At 34.1% G+C, this 19898-nt stretch overlaps 1 protein-coding gene across 2 annotated transcripts in view; it reads left to right on the top strand.

Moving 5' to 3' along the window:
• BTBD9 (BTB domain containing 9) overlaps positions 1-19898 on the top strand; it is a 119884-nt gene that overhangs the window by 15625 nt on the left and 84361 nt on the right. For both annotated transcript variants that reach the window (XM_021550404.3, XM_021550403.3), the window contains exon 7: positions 1946-2065. In XM_021550404.3, the coding sequence (XP_021406079.2) occupies positions 1946-2065 (120 nt within the window). The remainder of the gene's footprint in view (positions 1-1945; positions 2066-19898) is intronic.

The raw sequence follows: 19898 nt of genomic DNA, 5'->3' as shown, positions 1-19898 counted from the left end.
GAAAGTTTCTTTTGCTTCCCAGCAGGTATCATACTGGAATTAGCACTATCTGTCCTGTGCAAGGCCAGGTTTTGGACTTTGATCATCCTAGGGGTTCCCTTTTAATTCAGAATATTCTGTGATTCTCTGTTATATGAATTTTGCCAGCCAAGATCTTAAGGATCTGGGATTGCCCAGACATGTCCATGTCTCTCTTGCTCTGAGATTGTCCTTGCTTTTTGTAGAGATCTTTTCCTTTCTACCATCTTTGGTCTTAGCAATTGCTGACCACTAAACTACATCTTTCTCATGGCATACATGACTAATATTTTCTCAGGAGGTGTTTTAACACCTGTACAGACATGAACAGACTGTACAGCATGATTGCCTCTTGTTGGAATTTTTTTTAAGCTACTCTCTTTGTTTTAAGTGTCTGTGTGAAGCTCTTATCTATTGGATAGTCTTAACAGAACCAAATGGAAACTAACAGGTGTTCTACATCTCTAGTTCAGAAGTGCTAACAGCTGAATCTTAGCTGTAAAAGTGCTAAGGCGATGCTATCCAAACTGCCTCAGCAAATAAGATGCTATCCAGCCTTAAAAAAATTAAAGGCATACCACTGTGTATAATAATGGAACTGTATTTTTGTGGTAATATTTTTTTTGTGTGGTATCTTCAGAAACCAAAAAGTAGCATGTTGTGTATTGGTTACAAATATATGTTAGTTAGCAATGATGAGAACCTCTAAATTCTCTAGGCAGAGAGGACTGACAGAGGTCAGTAACTTTTGTGTACAAACTACTCAAACTCTAAAACTTTGCTGCCTAGTTTGGTCAAGTACACATATGTTTGTAATAGAATTGTTGCTAAAACACATTGTATTTAGTGGGTTGTGAGTATTACACATCTGATTGGTGTGAATGTGAAAGCTAGGTTATGCAATTGACATTTAAAGACTTAGCCTTACCTTTCCAAGGTATTAACCAACTATCTAACATTTTAAGGATTTTTAAACAATATAATTTTAAGTACGTACTCTTTTAAAAGTCCTCAGGAAGATTAGAAATGCTAACAAAGGCATTAATGTTTAATAAGAAATGCTTGTGTAGAACTCTTTAGGAGTGACTCCTCTGTAGAAATCGGTGTGAAAGGATGTTAAGTGCTGACATGGTGCTGTTGAAATGCCTCTGAATGTTGCAGACTAGTTCTTTAGGAGAAGGAAAATACTCTGAAACATATATTCAGTGACTAGCAGTTCCACAAGTGAAATTTTTACTTTACTCTAAGCATTACAGTCATGGCTATAATACGGTATTAGCTGTAACTTTTACATTCTAGTTTGGGTTTGCTTTCTTTTAACAGCAAAATATAAGATAAATATAACTGATAAGCAGGAGGAAGACACAGATTCTGTCAGTGGCTTTTTTATTTTTCATGAGGTAGTTTTGGAGTGAGTAAGGAAGAAATTACAGGTTCTGTGGTGGATCATAAAGAACCGAAAGAGTCAGAAGTGAAGAACAGCATCAGTGAAAATGGTCGTAAACTAAATTTGTTTTTTTTCAAATGAGGAGTTTGAATTTGCATTTTTGATCTAGTAATTGTTTTCCATTTTTTCTTTATTGATTTAGCAATAGAAGTAGTACTCTATCACTGGTGGTGATTTAGTTTTATTCTATGAGGAAAGAATACAAATGATAATTTTGATGACAGAGTCAATGTCTCCATTCCATTTTTTGGGGCATAGTAGTCCCATGTAATAACTGTAGATTGTGAGTGTGTGGATGTTTTAAATAACTCTGAAAATACATCTTAACTATGAGTTCCTTTTCAAAGTAAGTTTGAAAATAGGGATCTGGGTAAGAAGAGTTTTCTTTTCGACACACTGAAAATACAGAAGTCAGTGTAAAATTTAATTCCTAAAATTTGTTGACTTGTATTTTAACCAGTGTTTTTTGACAATCCATAGGTCTTACTCCTACTACATTGAGGTGTCCATGGATGAGTTGGACTGGATTCGGGTTATCGATCACTCTAAATACCTCTGTCGGTCCTGGCAGAACCTGTATTTTCCTGCCCGTGTCTGCAGGTTAGTTCATCAGTGTAATATACAATGACTGACTAATTAAAGAATGTAGGCACCAAAATAAGCTGCTGAGTTTTGCTACTTCATTATTTATTTCTGAAAATGTGGTATATCTCAACTTTTATCAGCTATGCTTAAAAAATAGTTTATCTTAGTTTAAATAGTTTTATAATACTTTATCTTGTTATTTTCTGATTTTAATGTAATTGATACAATGCAGGCATCCAGTTTGAAAACTAGGTTTCTCCATATCTACCTATCTCCTTCTCCTTTTTTTTTTTAATCATACCTACCTTTTTTGCAGCTGATGCCGTGTTTTTTTCACTCAGTAGTAAGCATAATTCCTTGACTGCCTAAATATTTATAATGCACTTACATACTTGCTGTAGAACTTGGAAATGTATTTTTATGTATTATGTATTTTGTACTGACTCACTATCTTAAATAATTGACAAAAGTTATTGGGAAAGTTAGAACTCAGGAACTTTGAGGAATGCCTCCAACATGTTGTTTTGGTTGCCACAATATAGGAATGGTATTAAACTATTAGAGAGGGTCCAAAGGAGGGCAACGAAGATGGTGAAGAGCCTTGAGGGGAAGTCGTATGAGGAACAGGCAAGGTTACTAAGTCTGTTCTTCAGCCTGGAGGAGACTGAGGGGAGACTTCATTGCAGTTACACCTTCCTTGTGAGGGGAAGAGGAGGGGCAGACACTGATCTCTTCTCTGTGGTACCCAGTGACAGGACCTGAGGGTATGAGCTGGAGTTGTGTCAGGGGAGGTTTAGGATGGATATTAGAAAAAGGTTCTTCAGCCACTGGGTGGTTGGCCACTGGAACAGGCTCCATAGGGAATTGGTCACAGGACCAGCCTGAGCATTTAGACAATACTCTTGGGTGCAAGGTATTATTCTTGGGGATGGTGCTGTGCAGGGCCAGGACAGGGACTTTGATGGTCCTTGTGGGTCCCTTCCATGTCAGCATATTCTGAGATTCTGCCATTCTGTGAAAATAACTAGATGGGTTTAAGTATTGTTAAGGTGATTATGGTTTTTCAACTGTAGGTGTTGGGAATTCTGCAAGAAGCTGATAATCACATTGAAGCAGTCTTATTCAAAAATTGAATGGAGCTAATTGGTAGGGAGAATACAACCCGTAGATACCAAAGATGCTGTCATAATTATGTTTTGGGCCATAGACCCTGAGAGGATATAACCTATATTGTAATAATTATTCTGTAGACATAAACTTCTTAATTGGCACAGCAACTCTTGGAATCTCCATGGAGAGAAATGCTTTTTCCCAAAAAAATCCTGCTCTTTTCTATAAATCTGTGTTCCTCATTACCATATGCACAAAATGGCAGGGAATTTCTTGGAGGTGCAGCGTATTTGAAGAGCAAGTGAAAAACTAAAGAGAAAGTCATGTAGCAGCCTAAGTTTATGAGCACTTATTGTTAAGGAGCAGTAACCTTAAGGCAAAATATGAATTCTCAGCTGAGTCACCATAATAATTAAGTATAGTTTAGATAAGGTTTTCTTTAATCTTTATTTACATCAGTAATTGGAAGCCTACATTGAGGAGTTCCACATTAAGAACTTCTTATTTAATTATATCAATATAAATAGGTATTATTACTTGAAGGTTGAGTCTCCTTTGATCAGGAATTTTGATCAAATTCCTTCCAGGAGAGAGGCTTTGACCAGGGGAGGCTATATACACACCTAGTTATTAGTAGAGATTTACTTATATTTCTTTCTGATCAACAATCTGTTCAGAAAGAGGTATGCAAGGACTGCAAACCTTTGTATCCAATTTCAGTGTTTTGTGATATGTTTAAAGTAGTTCTGTTTACTTAAACAAGTTAAATTAGTTATTTCCAGTATACTAACATACACAAAACAGAAATCCTAATATACGTAGCATTTTCTTGTCACCTAGAAAAGGTGTTCTCCAGTCTTGTGAGCACAGATTTAAAATATGAGCTAATATGAGATTGTCAGAATGTATTCCTTTAGTATTTGATACTCTGTTTCACAGGCATGTTGTACGTGCTTATAAAGGGGCAAATATGTTTTCAGTGTTTTATATGCTCTATTTTACCTAATGCTGCTTTTGTTGTATAGTCTTGTTTTAGTGTCACAAGTCCCAGTGCCAAAATTTTCCCATTAATGGACAACAGTACAGAGGAATGGAAGCATCATGTTAAATTCTGTTATCTTGCCTTTAGTTTTGTCATTTTACTCTTTTTGTCTTACTAATGCAGGTAATATTTTTGGAAGCAATCACTTAGGGAACCATGCTTCAATTTTTAAAAATATTTGAAGGCATTTTTAGTAGGTAATCATGGACTGAATGCCTTACCAGGAAGGTCTTCAATTAGGTGGTGATTTGGGATTTTTTTTTTAATTAAAAAATTATTTAGCTCAAAGTGCTTTATGAGGTCACTGTATAAGATGTCATTTTGAGGTGCAACAAAGAATTGAAAAGTACAATAATTGGCTAAGTTTTTTTTTATTTGCATGCCTTTGTCCAAAGTGAGGGAGTAGAACATGCAGGTTGGTGAAGGACAGCCAGTTGTCGGATACACTACAGCAATTGTTAATAGATTATAAACAAGATATGAGCCCTACAACATTAGGCAGGGTTAGTTGCCTTTCTGAGTTACCTTTCACATAAATATTAGTTGTAAAAGGTGAGAGCTGTTAGTGTCTAAATGATATGTTCATCTAAGTTTTAAGAAGCTACTTAAACATTTCCATGGGCATAAAAATTGATGGAATGTGTCTTTTATTTGCATGTATACAGGTTGGGGTATTTGTTTGTCTTTTGAAAAACCTGTAACTTTCCTCTTAAGCAAATCTATCCATAATCAATCCTTCACACAAGCTGGATGAAAATATGCAACCTTCTGGCCATTAGTTGTTAAATAAAATTCAGCCTCCTTAATGAATCATTTGTCATGAGCGTCATAGTCTTGATTATGATTTGATTTTTTTGATATATGGAGCGTTATGGAATATTTACAGTAGTTTTGGAGTTAGGTGTCACTGTTAGGTTAGGTGTCACTGTTAGGTTGGATGTGACATACACACACACGTGATCAGGATCTAAGAAGAAAAAGTTTTTATTTTGTGTGTTCTCTAGTTTATATACTCTTAACAAAGCATGATCTTAAGTCATGAATACATCACAATACCTTATATCCATTGGTGCAAAGCAATTAACTTTTGTCAATATAATTGGCAGAAATTTTACAGAAATTTAATAAAGCATGTGTACACATTTACTTCTGCATGTAGTCTAACTTACAAAAATTTTCATGTATCTTTTCTAAACTGTTTCCATGCTGACGGCCTTGTCTTGCTATGGATACACTCGAAAATCATCAATTGTTATTTCTTCTACTAACTCAACTTTTCTTACAAACCAGCTGTCAAACCCCTCCATAGTTAGGGGCATTGTTGTGCTTCCCATGAAAGATAATTTGTATTTGGTAAAGTGCATATCAAACCATCCAAACTGATTAGGCAAAGTCAAGTAATGTGATAAGACTTTTTACAGTGGCTTCTTCCTGTTGCTTATACACTTCAGTCTATCTTAATACGTTCAGAGTAACTTTTGCCAGCCATAACCTCTGTTAGATTAATAGGTGAAAAAAAGTGGAAGGGCAACAACCGAAGACTGAAATTCTAGAATGAAAAGATGAGAAGGTTGTCTGTGCTTTCTAACACACATCAGATAATTTGTTATTTGTAGAATGTAATTCCTGATTTAGATAAACAAGCTAATTTGTAGAAATATTACTTGTTCAGTGTCAAAGCTTAGCATAACAAGTAAGAGGGTGTTGCTGTATTTAGAGGGGTTTTAGTAAAAGAAAATACTTAGTAAAACATATGGGGGTTTTATTGACATAATTGTTTTAGACTTCTAATTTTTGTCTTAAATCGTTTTAGAATACATCATTCTACCATCTTTGACAATGGAACAGTCATATACTATGCAGAAAAAGCAAATGAGAGAGTAGCCTTATAGGGTAGTGCCCCCCCACCCCCTTTTTTTTTCAATACAGGAGTGCATTTTTTTAGAATTTCTTTTGGTCGTGTTTTCTTTGTTTACACTTTTATAGCAACTTTCATGTAGAAATGAAAACTCTTTAGAGGGAAGACAGGACACAGAAAATGTTCATGTAATCAGGTTCCTGTGGAAATTAGGAACAAGTGTCAGGTTCATAGTTATTCCATCTTCCTCTTGTAGCAGTGAATATTAAAACTGCTAAAGGTCTTTGAGCAGGTAATGCTGTTTTCTGTTTTACCCTTCCCACTTTTTTCAGCCTTTCATTTTTGTTTTGTGACTTCATTTTTTTAGTTCGTCTTCAACCACAGTATTTGAAGATCTGCATTTAAAGAATTACAAGAAAATGAAAAATTTTGAGGTTTCACAGATATAGCCAAAAGATGTCACCACAATAAAAGTTTAAAATACTTACTTTTTTTTCTGTTTACACTTCTTTGATGAAAGTGTCATTCCTACAGTGTGCTTTATTTTGTGTATTAAATTCCCCAGATTTACAAAATCATTCTGGTTTGCTGTTTATGCTATAGAGGGAGCAAGTACAGAGTTAGTATATAAAATCAGAAGGAAACATTCAATTAATTTTCCATCTTTCATCTGACACTGGATGATTCTGTGTTTTGATTGAGGAAGTGTTTCTCTGACCAGACCAATTTATAGTCTGAAATCAATGCTATTTTGTCAGTAATACTAACATTCAAAAAATATACTGAAAGGGTAAAGAGATCAGTTTTTGTCTGTATTTGCTATTATCGTCTTAGCTATTTTTGTGATTATAATAATGTGATTTATCAAAAGGAAATATTAGTTATTACTGCATAAACATTTGGTCCTAAAGTATGTTTCTAATAAGAGAACGAATAGATGCCTGTAGAAGCATGCTGTAAATGTGGGAAATTATTTAAGTATATTCTTTTTCCTATTTTTTAAATCTGCTTTAAGCTGAAAAATCTTGATGTTTTCTAGTACTAGTGTGTAGAATGAATAGTGATATAGCACCTCTGTGTTTCTCTTAGAGAACTTGGCTCTATAGAAAGTGTGACATTAGAATTATTTTGACTTTAGAAGGTGTATTTGTATTTTAGATGTATTTCTTGGTGCAGAAAAAATTACTGTTCTTAAGTGTTGATGATACTGGGTGGATTTTTTGTTTAGTGCTTCAACAGTTTTTGCTACTAATGATTATACCATTTATAATCCTCTGCCTGAGTGAAGACAAATTATATTGTAGACCATGTCTCCTGAACATTGAAAAAATACAAGAAGAGTAAATTTTTCAGTACTAAAGTAGTTCTAAACTCAGACACATTAATAGTTATGCACAATTTATAATGATATGCGAGGAGATGTGATTTTTGGGTGTAGGCTAGACAAAACATTTTCTTTGATTTTGCTCTTAATCAGGTAGCTGTGGTAATTTCTACTGGTGGTGTGGCAGTAATTATATTTTTCTTTGTTTTTTTTGGAGAGGCATTGAAATTAGCTACTGATTAAGCAGCAGTGTCTCACTTTCAGCATTACCAGTAGAACTCTGACAACTTTATCTGTTATAGATAGCCATTTGGCAGTTTTCTGAGCTTGGTGGAATCTTAGTGGATAGTAGTAACTTGCCAAAAGACATTCCAAGTACAGGTTGATTTAAGAAGATGTTGAAACAAGTGAGGAGTCAACTCTTGAGGAGGATACAGTTGAAGTATTGTCCAACATACTTGAAATAAACTGAGGGGAAAGCAGTGTCTGCAGATCTAATTTAGCACTGGGAGTGGTTTTTTTATGTGTTGTTTCCCAGTAGGGAATGGTGGTGTTCAGAAAAAGCATGGAGACATCCAAAGGAAGCTATTGAAAATTGTTTTAACTTAAAACGAAGCCCTACTGCATCACTGACCTAAGTAGAAAACACAGATTAAGAATTACTGGCAAGAGCTTGGTAAGGCCTTCTGTTAGTCTGAAAAGTATGTGAAAATTTTTTCATCAGTAAGTCCTTAGTATCCTTATAAAAGTACTTCTTGCAAATGGAGTGATTAAACTTGGGTAACTGAAACCATCTTTACCTTAGTTACTGCATCTGAGAACTACAAATAGTTGCACAGGCAACGTGTTGCTTAGTTATTTTATCTGTACTGTTACTTGGGAAGCATTGACTCTTGTGTAAATATTTTATTTCTAACTGTGCAGATATGCTGGTGTTGTGAGTTTATGAAGAAATCCCAACTGTGCCGCATAATTCAAATTAGCTTTTCTTTATTTCTGGATAATTGAAATTTTAAAATCTTTTCCTGAATCTAATAATGTGATAACGTAGTAATGTAATGTCCAGAAATAATTAAAAATTAACTTGTTTTGTGTTACAGAAACATAGTAATAAATAATAAAAGCAATTTTGAAATGTTACTCCAAACCTTTGAGGCTTTTCACTGACATTATTTTCAAAAATCAATTTTCACTGCAGGCAGTTTTTTGTTCTGGGGGTGGGGAGTAGAGCTCATCATTCTTTCTTGTAAGATGTGATCTTATTTAGGAGTCTTTATTGGCATGTTTCCAATACTTTACCTTTTAACTGTGAAACAAGAGGAAATGGTTTCTTGTAGTCTCTGTTTTAGTGAATAGTTTCTGCTTGTTTATCTGTCTATCAGTATTTAAACATCCTTTTTTTTCTCTTCCAGTAGGTTTTCATTCTGGTGTTTTTTCTTTTCCTAAGAAAAGGTGATAGTCTGAGATTTTTCAAATAATGTAGATCGTCTACACAGAATCAAGAAAGCTGTTGCCTCATCTGGGTTGGAGTGTTTATTGATTTAAAAGATCTTTTTCTTCATTTCAGGTTATGTATACTTTTGGTCTAAACTTACACTTCTAAATTCAGCTGGAAATGTACTACCAGTGATACAAAAGTGCATTTCTCTACAGGAATAATCAATACTATTTTTCATCGAGAACTTTATCAAAACAGCTTTTTTCTTCTCAGATTCCTTCTCCTGTCTGTCATAGCAATTTCAATTATCCTAAACTAAAGAACCCAACTCAGCTTTGAGGGAAAGTAAAAAAGTGTGCATTTAAGGTGTTGATGACAACCTGCCAGACAACTTACCAGCTGAAAATGAGCTTTTGTCTGAAAAAGTGTCTGTGGAGGGTAAATATACCTTGTATAGAAATCGCTGAGAAATAGGGAGAGACCCTGCCAATCCAGTTTGTTGGACATGAATTATAAAAAAAAACACAATATATTATTTTCTTTTTGTTTTATGGTTTGGAAGAAACAGTTAACTTTTTAAGAGACCTAGATTACAAATTTCTCATACTTGGCATAATAATAAATAGGTTTTTTGTAGTATGGTTAGAATTTCTTTAGTCTGAATTTTGGGTTTTTTAATCTCTAAATTGTCTTGTCTTCTGTTTTCAGCGTTTCACCTCATAAATGAGATCTGATGTATGTAAAAATTATCAGTAATTGTTCAGCCTGACAGTGGTGCATAAAGATACACCTGAATGCTGAATTATCAAACAGTGATGATAATTCTACAGCAAGCTGTATTTTGAAGTTAATGTTGCATAAGATGCGTGTGTTTAAAAGGCATCTTGAGCACTTCTTTAAATTCTCTTCTGTGTTTTCACTCCAAGAGATGAAATTAACTGTGAAAATTTGCCATACATATTTACAAAGGCAGGCTTTTCCAAGAGGAAATCATGCTTTGGTAAATTTGTAAGAATTCTGGTTTATTTTACTTCGTTGATCCCTGATGGCCTTCTGTTGAAGTTGTTTGATGCCACTGTGTACAGCATTTCTCTGTTTCCCATTTCTTAGCAGATAATGGGCACGGTTTTCCCATGTGTATCTGAAACGCTGTACCACACTTAAAACTGCACATTATGAATATTCAGATTGTTTTCATTAACCAAGTAATGCACTTCTATGGATTTACTTCTCAATGTCTAAGTATACGAAGTCATCTGTCAGCCAGCATTAGGCCAATCTTATAACTTTATATAAGAAAGCAATAGCTGAAAAGAGTAATGCATTACTGTTTCTGTAACAACCTTTTTAGACAAGAAATTATGGGACATTTAAAAATTTAAGTGTAACATACTTGGACATTTGAAAAATTTAAGAGTAAATTATGAGTATGTAGTATTGAGACATACAATCAATCTTAACTGTGCCTTAGGGTATTTTCATATAGCAGTTGTGTTCCCTCAATGCATAGTATTAAGTTTTTTCCCATACAGTTTTCTTTTTTCTTGGCTTTTTAGAATTGTTATTTTTATTGTAGTATTGGTAGCTGGACAATTTAATTTTTTTTTTTAAGTTTTGCTAATGATGTTAATGTTTTATTTGGGGTTATTTTTATTTATTTTTTTACAAGAGAATTCTTGATTTTGACTTAATAGCTAGAAAAACTAAATCTGTGTGACACTATATATATATATGCATAGACCCTCTTCCCATTCAGATATTATTTCATCCATTCTTTTTTAAGGGAATAATTTAATGTATATTTAGATGAAAACTGATTTTAAAACTTCAATAGATCAAAAGAGGGTGAAGGCCTAGAAGACATTATTGCTGATGATTCCAGCTTGTAGTAAATTATAAAGCATATGTAACAGCTGTAGAGAGAGATTACTTCCTGTGTCATATTTCATCTTGACTTCATAGGTAAGTGTATAAATGAAAGGGAAACAAATTGCTTCAATATAGTAAATCTATATTATTTCTTTGGAGTGAAAATGAATGAAATTGAAATAGTTCACTCTTGGGTGAAACTAGAGACTATAAATGTCTTTTATTCTCTTGGTGTGGATTGACATAATGCAGATTAGTAGTAAGAGAATGTTCCTCATATCATCAGCAGTTGTCAGATATGTTCACAAGTATTGAATTATAATAAAGTAAAAGGGGTTCACTGTACTCACAAGTAATTTACACAGAAGACTGTGCGATCTATCTTTTTAACAGAAGCTACTGTTCAGTGCTAGAAAATTTACTTTTTCAGACTCCCTAATCCTTTTTTACTCTTTATATTGTGGAAACTTTGTAGTTACCTATGCCGTGTCTGCACCATCTATGCATCACCTTATTTCTAGGTGAGGTAGATAACTCAAGGCTCTTTACCGTCCTCTCGCACATGGGCATGTGTTGGCACCATCACATCAGGCACCTAAGTGGTTTCCCCCATAGGTGTCTGAAAATAAATAAAATAATGCTTGAGGTCAGCAGCATATTTAGAATACTTTGTTTCTGCAAAATTTTTGGGCTTCTTGAATTAAGGAACAGTTTCTAGGTTAGAATTCTCAAAAGATGCATATTAGATACAAAATATGTTTGTGTCTAAAATAAATCTAAAAACTCATTTAGCAACTGGGGGGTTGTCTGAACATTTTATTCTGTCCTCTAAGCTTGTTTAGTGCAGATTTCTTTCAAAAGTTATTACTGAAGAATCCTTCAAATCATAGGCTAAGGAAAATTGTGTAAAGCAATACATGGAATGTAAACTGTCTGCCCAGGTTGGCCCATTTCCTTTATTAACTTCGGCAAATATAGGACGTCAGTGAAAAATGTGATGTGTATATTGGGATGATTCTATGATATATTTCTTATAGACAGTGTGGCATGTAAGAGGAAGTAGAATCACAGAATCATTTAGGTTGAAAAAGACCTTTTAGACAGAGTCCGGCCATTAAACCAGCACTGCCAAGTCCATCATGCATGTGCCACATCTACACATGTCTTTTAAGTAAGTTCAGGGATGACAATTCACCCACTTTGCTGGACAGCCTGTTTAAAGTACTGTTCTAGAGCTGTTCCTGAGCAACCTCTTGAGTTTTTTGGAGGTCTCAATTTATAATTTTTTTTAAAAAATTACTGATTTCCAGATAGATCTTTTCTCTCTACTGTGTTTGAACTTACTTGATACTTTTTCTCTATTTGTACTGTGAATGACCAGTGTAAGAGCTTTTCAAAAACAAACTATGAAACTGATTTACTAGCTACATTTGAAAAAAAATTGCAGGGGGGAAAGATTTATCTAGGCACTGAAGAACATCTATTATCTCATTTTATTTTAACGTAAGCTCGGTAGTACATTATTTAAAATCGCCATTTTGGTGAAATTCATAATTAATTCTTATTATGTAGCTTAATGGCTTACATTGTATATAACTGCTGTGATGCATTTTTAAATTTGAATATATTTGTTCTCTAATGCTTTAGCTAAAATGGAAATGTTTCAATATGAAAATGTTATAGTTATTTTTAATTTCTAAAGTGCATGTGGGAGGAATGGCTATTGATCTAACAGATTTAATAGTTCGTGTTCAAAATCTATGGAATAGAAGTAATATTTTGCATCTGAGTAACTGCCGAGTGTAATCCTTCAGGCAGAATTCTGAAAGCAGCTATAAAACTGGAAAATTACCTTATTTTCTTTTTCAGGCATAACTGCACTTGAATATCTTTGTTCATTTTAGCTTCTAGTGAATTATGTCTGCATAAGGAGCTAAAATAAGTATTATTTCACTCAGGTAAGAATTTGGTTTAGCTATTAAAATCAGAAACTGTGTGCAGTTACCATGGAAATTACTTAAATTAGTTGTAGTACTTTAAAGAAAACAGAGGTCACCAGTGGAGTCACAAACAGTGAATGGAGAGTGCTTTTGTATGAGGTGCATAGGATCATGCTGATAGAAAGAGGCTGAGCTTTTTAGTGATCTCTGCAGGCTTTTTTTCTATTTGTAGTAGCCTTTTTAAAGGAGAGGAGAATTTTTTTCTGGAGTCCTCTGAACATCTTTTGGTTTGCTTCCTTATGCAGTTTGCTCTTTCTCCTTCTGACTTTTGGCTTTCAGAATCCATAATTGCTGCTTCAGACATTAGCTAGAAGAAGTTTTCCTAACCACATAGTCTTTTAAGGAGAATTTTTATGTTGACCTTGTAGTTAATCTTGATTTATGGGTCAGGAAAACCATCTATTAATATATCAGTTCTTAGTTATCTGTAAGTTCTAGCCCAGTTAATACAATAGTTTCATGAAAGTTGGCTAAAATACTCTTACATTGAGTGAGCAAAAGTTTCACTACGATGGAATAGACTAATGTGTCTCATCTTAATGTTTCACAACTTGCAAGAGAAGAGATATATATAGAAATTAGCATCACTTATGCAGTTTTGGTAGTTTATTTCTTGTGCAGGATGTTTTTGGTATTCATATATGGTGCTTTAGAGTGAACTTATTCCATAATAATTATAAGCAAATATTTTCAACATTCCACTTCAGAGTTACTCGATCTGGAAGATAAAATGGGTATAAAATAAAATAAAGTAATAAACACCTATATGAAGAACAAAAATGGAGAATTCTTATCCAGGTATTCTGAAATACACTTGTGCTTTTCACAAGGAGGTACAGGGGATATGTGGTCTTACAAATAAAGTTGTAAATTTTATTCTTTGTAGAATTACAGTCACATTTCAGTGTCAGAGGAATTGTCATTCATAGTTACTGTAATATGAGAGCTTTAATGAAGAATACTTTATTCCAGGATCACTGTAGTAATTTTTGTGGCCTGTTTTCTAGAATACAGTTTCTGACAATTTCCAAAAGAACAAATGGAATAAGTGCTTGTTCTCTGGGATGCTAGAAGATGCATTTCTTTTTGACTCTGCTTCCTTCTTTACACCACTTTCTGTTGAGCAAGTTAAATGAGTTAAAGTTAAATGAGATTTGGAACTGTTTCAGTAAATTAAATGGCATATACATGGCAGGCAGTCAAGATTATTTGTAAAGTTTCTTTGTGTATATTTGGATAATATAATTGGATTAATAGATAAATACAGGATAATAAAGTACCTGCCAGCGTCACTGATTCATTCTCAGAAGTTTCTATTAGAAAATCAGCCTGATAATCACTGTATTTAAAGGGAAAAAATGCTGCACTGTTTTTTCTTGGTCCAAATTTTGTAGCTCTTAAAAAAACCCAATTTAATCCTATTTGAAGGCTGCTGGCATTCTCCAGCTTTAAACGTACAGTATAAGCCTGATAGGGAGATTGCATAAACTCTTAAGAACTGTGTAGCTTGTGAGTCTCAGAAGAGCCTGGGTAGAAGGCGAGGATAGGAGGATGAGTTTTAAAGTGAAGAAAACCTTTTAAACTGAGGATATGAGGCAAAGGGCAAAGTAAGGTATATGCGGAGGGTACAATTAGGAGCAAGTGTCCCATGCAAATCACAGAAGTACGGGCATGCAATACAAGCCTGTAGAAGGCTTAGGAAAGCTGAACAAACTTATGGAATTTATCATTCAGCTTAGAAAGTATGTTTGTTTCTAATAACTATTGTTTTAAACCTTTAAAACTGTTTCAAGTAGTCTGTAGCTGTATATAAAAATTAATGGGCTAAATAGTCCCAGTGCCTATTCTTTAGTCATATAATGTCCTTTAACATTTTGGCCATGTCCATCCTATAAAATTCCATTCAGCTTTCAGAATGTATTGACTGTCCTCATTGCCCTTGGGTGGAATAGCTTCTGGTCCATGTGGATCCTCACTGAAGTAGTGCTTGAGAAGGGAGTGCCAGTTGGGCTGGGCTGGAATTACACCAGGGACAGACCTACTACATTAACAATGTGGGCAGTAGATCTGCTTCCATTATCAGATGACCTCAAAAACAGTTAATGTAGCCAGAATAATCTTGAGACTGAATTCTGGGAGAGGTTTTCTTGTGCTTTTGTGCAGAATGACTACTGTGTAGAATAGAAGAAAAGCTTGGAGGTAGCAGGCCTAAAATGGGGGCTATCAGGTCTAGTGAGGGCATAGTTTTGGTTTGCTTGAACAGCCTTTTACAGATTGTGGAACCTCTTTGTGTGAAGTTCAACTCATTAAATAATTAATTTGGAGAACTTTGGTTGTCATTTTTCTGACTCATCAAAAGCATCTCAGTGTATGCTGTTCTATGACACAACAGATACATGTGTGAGCTGTACAGAAATTTGGAGTTTCTGTTATGATACAGAATGAAGTAATAAAGTATGTCACATAATTGCTTTAGGTTTTGTACAGTATGTTGCTTTTTTTTAAATACGGGTCATCTAAAAATTCCTTTAGCTGTATCTTGCTTTTGAAAATGAGGAAAATAAAGCTAAATAATACTAGCTAATCTGCTTTTGTTCACAGAACAAACTGAAATTGCAGAGTTTTATTTTTAGTGCTGGAAGGATTTGGATCCTATATATTAAATAGATTCAATGAACATTAGTTGCTGGGTTTTTAATAGGTTGTAAGATGCATAAGAGAGTGAAGAAAAACATGTATTCAGCAATTGCCAAATCCAAGATCACTTTGTTTCTGTGGCATGTAGGGAATAAGAAGTGCAATATCAGTTACTCATATAGAAAGTTTATCCTCTGGCTTAAGCTGAGATTTATTATTTTGAAGTCTTTTATGTTTTGATCTTTTATGGCATTTTGTTAATATCAAGTTGTCTAGTATCTCTGGACTGCTTTTACGATGATGGAATGAGTGATGAACCTGCAGAGATCGAATACCCTTCTCAGGGGGATGCTGAAGCATAAGACTTCTTACCTCTACAGAATGAGAAACCTTGAGGTAGCATATTTCAGTGACAGAGTTAATATTCAGTTAAATACAAGAGGAGGAGGAGCAATAGTGCAAGGGAGGAGTGAGAAATTAAGTTGTACCTTTTTAGAAGTCTGCCTTATTGCTGCCTATATTGCTCCTTTGGGATTTTTTATCAAGTGCGAGAAAAACAGCAAGGTCTTCTTGAAAAACCCAAGATGAAATTACTGTCATCATTTATTTTTCCTAGTTTAAAAGCTTTATTTAGTTGGGGAGAGTTTATTTCTAGTGTTTTCCTGGCATGGCTAAGTTCAATTAATTTCAGATGACAAGCTCCAGGGTTTTCTTCCTTTCCTCCCTCACAGCCCCCACATCCCAATATGTGGAAAGTACAATTTGTTATTGGTTTGCCTTGGGCTCTGGAGACCTCATTAGGAGCCCAAAAAGGCATTTCTGTCTCTGCTGTTGGACACTTTTCTGTTGTCTGCTGAACTGAGGCCATTTGCATTCTTATACAGAAAGGAATACAAGGGCCAGATGATGAAAATGTTATGTTTATATTGCTTGTCTATTGTTTAAAATGGTGATAAGAGATTTTAAAATGTTCTTTAGGCTCTAGTGTTATACTAAAATTTGCAATGCAGAAGCAGGTTAGCTCTGAGAAAAGAGTGTAAAAAATATCAACATACTTTTTGTTGTGACAGTTTATATGTAGAATGTCCATTTGATGGTAAGGAAAGATGTCAGCAAAACACTACATTTAGGCACAGTTTTAAGGCACCATGGTAACTTTTCAAATTCTTATTCCTATGAAAATGCTTTAAGAGCACCTCTTGGAAGAAGAGACTGGGCTTTTAAATCTGCAAAATAGTTCAAGACACTGTATTGGAGCAGAAAGCATATAAGAACGATCATATAAATTCAGTGTATTTTCATAGCAAAAGTCAGTATACCTCTGAGAAACAATTTATTCTATCCTTACAGTAATTTCAAGGTTTAACATGAAATGTACACAGTCAGATCTTTCTTTGACTAGGAAACAAAACTGTGTGTCTTATGTATTTAAGCCCATGTAGGGTATTGAATTTTAATTTAAAGCATTCTTACTGATGTAAAATAAATTAGGAGTTCAAGAAAAATTATTTTCTTATATAAGCAGTGGTTCCCATATTCGTTTTCTCTGATGTTGTATCATTATAAAATAATGTGTAGCAAACATAGAATTGATTTTGCCTTTAGTATTTTCACAGTATTTGATAGTGTTTTCAGTGGCTGTATAAAGCACCTCTACACACATGCACACACACTTTTATGTGTATATGCATGAAGACCTACAAACCTATTTAAGCAGGATACTAAGACTACTTTCAGGAAGATTAAATTCAGTTCCTTTATAAATATAAGGAATAATTGTTTTAATTACACATTTTATGCTGGTGTAATACTTAGTTTATATGGAGAATGCAACATTCAAAGTTCAAAATGTCACATTGAAATCAGATCAAACTGAGAGTATTGAAAATTTAGCTAGCTAGATACCACATGTAATAATATTTAAAAGCAATACAAGATATTTTATAATAAAATATTTCTTAAAATTGTTCTTTCTATCAAGACAGCTATGCATGTAAGAACTAGAATTTGTTTATTAAGTAAAATAAAGTAATACATTCAGAATAAAGTCCCAATAGTTCCTTTCCTAAATTACCAGTTTTGGAAACAACCACAATCTTCATGGTCATGTACTCCTTAAAATCAATTCAAAGATGAAAAATGCTCCAGAAAGTCTTTTAATTTAGAGTAAGTGTTTGACAATCTGAAATAGGAATATTTTCTGTAACATTTGAAAAAGGGGATAGGATGGATTTATATGGTCTTAAAAAATTCCTGTTGCTTTTTTTTTTTTTTTTTTTTTTTAGGTAGGATCCTCCAGCATTTAGTCTTTACTGTGTTCAAAATGAAAGCTAAATGGTGCAAACTGTTCTAGCAGATACTTGATATTGGGACAAGTTCTTCATGGGAATGGAATGCAGTTCATGTTTTAAACTTGCAAACATGACAATCAGTGCTTTATCATAATGTGGAATTAAGGTTTTTTTCTTAGGTTCCAAGAATTCAGCAGTTTTTAAGCCATCAGTATGTTTATGGTACAACCCTTAAAGGAGTAAGTTATACTTCCAAAGTTTTTCTGAGCTGTGAGTCCATACAGAGATCCTGCTGTGCTCAGCAGGATCGTTCTGAACACCAAATAGAGACAAAGTATGGGCAAGGGCTGGTTTTGTATTTGTGGTGTTTTCCAGAAGCTGTAAAACTGTGATACTAATGTACCAGAAAAACCTGTTTATTGCCAGGGTAGCTTTTCAGAACAACAAATATGCACCTTTACCTTCACTAAATAGATTTAGAAAAACCTAGCAAATCCTAAGTAACAAAATCACTGAATGTCTTCAAAAGAGTGTTCAGAAACCTTGTGTTCTCAACAGGAGCAGCTTACTTTTGGATAATGTAAAGACCTTGAAATAATAGAAGAAGAAGTAGAAACTAAGAAAAATTCTGGTTTATTAGGAGTTTTTTATCTAGTCTCCGGGTCATACTTCAGCTGATAAGAGGTATCAGTAGTCGATAATGCTTCAGAGGTTATATGTCTAAATTTTAGGCAGGCAGAGAAACCGATTCATCTAAGGGCTTTCCAGTGGGCTGTATATGCCTCCAGCTCTAGGTGGTTCCTTGGATGTAAGCATTTTGGCTTGCTTTCTTGAAGCAAGTTCATCTTTTTGCCTGCCAGAGCCTTTTGATTCCCTGGTCCTTGGGAATCAGGGAATCAGGGTTTGCTTTGATCAGAGCCTGCTCAGCTCTTGCTGTCAGCAGTTAGAATGCACTGTCTGGAGAGCCTGTCTAGGGATGTGTCACACCAACCAGTGTATCCCTAGTTCTCTCTTTGGAGGTTTGGGCTGAAATTGAGTTAAGAAATTAAAATGTTTTAAACTCTCTTTATTGTGTAAAAGTCTTGTCTAGAAAGCATAATTTTGCATGTGATATTTAATGCTTAAGAATGAGCCATTTAAATAATAAGAAATGAATAAATGTGGTAAATTGCAATGGTTCTTAGCCTCTGACTACAATTCTAATCCTTACATTTTGTTTAAAAAAAACACAAACCCATCTGTCTTCATGGTTTTAATGTTATTTTGTAATTTCTTCTATGACAAAGTATATTGTCAGATGTTCATAATATTTATATCTTTAACAATGACTTTTAATACAACCCAGCTTCACTTTTAATGCTTCAAAATTGTAGTAGACAGTTATGAACAGAATAGTTCCAATTTTGTCATGAGAAGGGATCAGCCAGTTTTACCTGTGCTTGTTCTATGGCTGGAATTAAGATACTATTTTATTAATCTGCCAGAAAAGATGTCATTTAACCGAAAGGCATAAAATAGGAGTTTAGGAACCAGCATGTCCGCAGTGGTTAAATAATAAGGTATGGTTTTTCCATTTCACAGCTGAGTTTCAGATTAATTTTTTAATGAACATTGAAATAAGTTGATCTGCATTTGAAAAGTAATGTATAAGGTTTTTTTTTTTCTTAGCTCACAAATACAAAAGGAAATGTGCACTGTCTAGCATAAGGATCCCAGTGAAAATTTGCTGTTAGGAGAGGTAGGGAGTGACCTTCTTGAAAAAATGATAAATTCTTCTGCACTTCTTGCAGTAACCAACCTTGTGTTTTTGTTCCCAGGTAATGGATGAGTGAATTTGGGATCACATATGCAAAGATAATATTAATCTTAAAATAAAATTACTTACTTTAAAAATATAGCAGAAAATATTATCTATTATGGTTTTTTTGTGCAGGTTAATAGGTGATATTTGTCATTATATGCATTAGGTACAATTTATAATGTACCAAGTACAACTTGGCTACATGTGTGGGTATCCAGATCTTCATTTGTAACCTACTGAATCATAGGCCTCTTGGAAATATACTTTAGAAAGAAGTATATATGCAGACTGTAGAAAGGACTGAACTTTCCAGCAGTTCAGTCATCTGTATTTATAGGCTCTCCTTGAAGTCAGAGAATATCAATGGAGTATGCAAAATGCTTTCTGTTTTGTTGTTCATGGAATTTCCTGCATAGATACAAATTAAAAGGCATGATTTAGAGAAATGTGAAATGTTATTAGATTTAGCATTAATGAT

This window comes from Lonchura striata, chromosome 3 (assembly GCF_050655825.1).
Source record: "Lonchura striata isolate lonStrDom1 chromosome 3, ASM5065582v1, whole genome shotgun sequence".
In the NCBI taxonomy this organism is placed as follows: Eukaryota; Metazoa; Chordata; class Aves; order Passeriformes; family Estrildidae; genus Lonchura; species Lonchura striata.
This window is presented reverse-complemented; position numbering and strand designations above follow the sequence as displayed.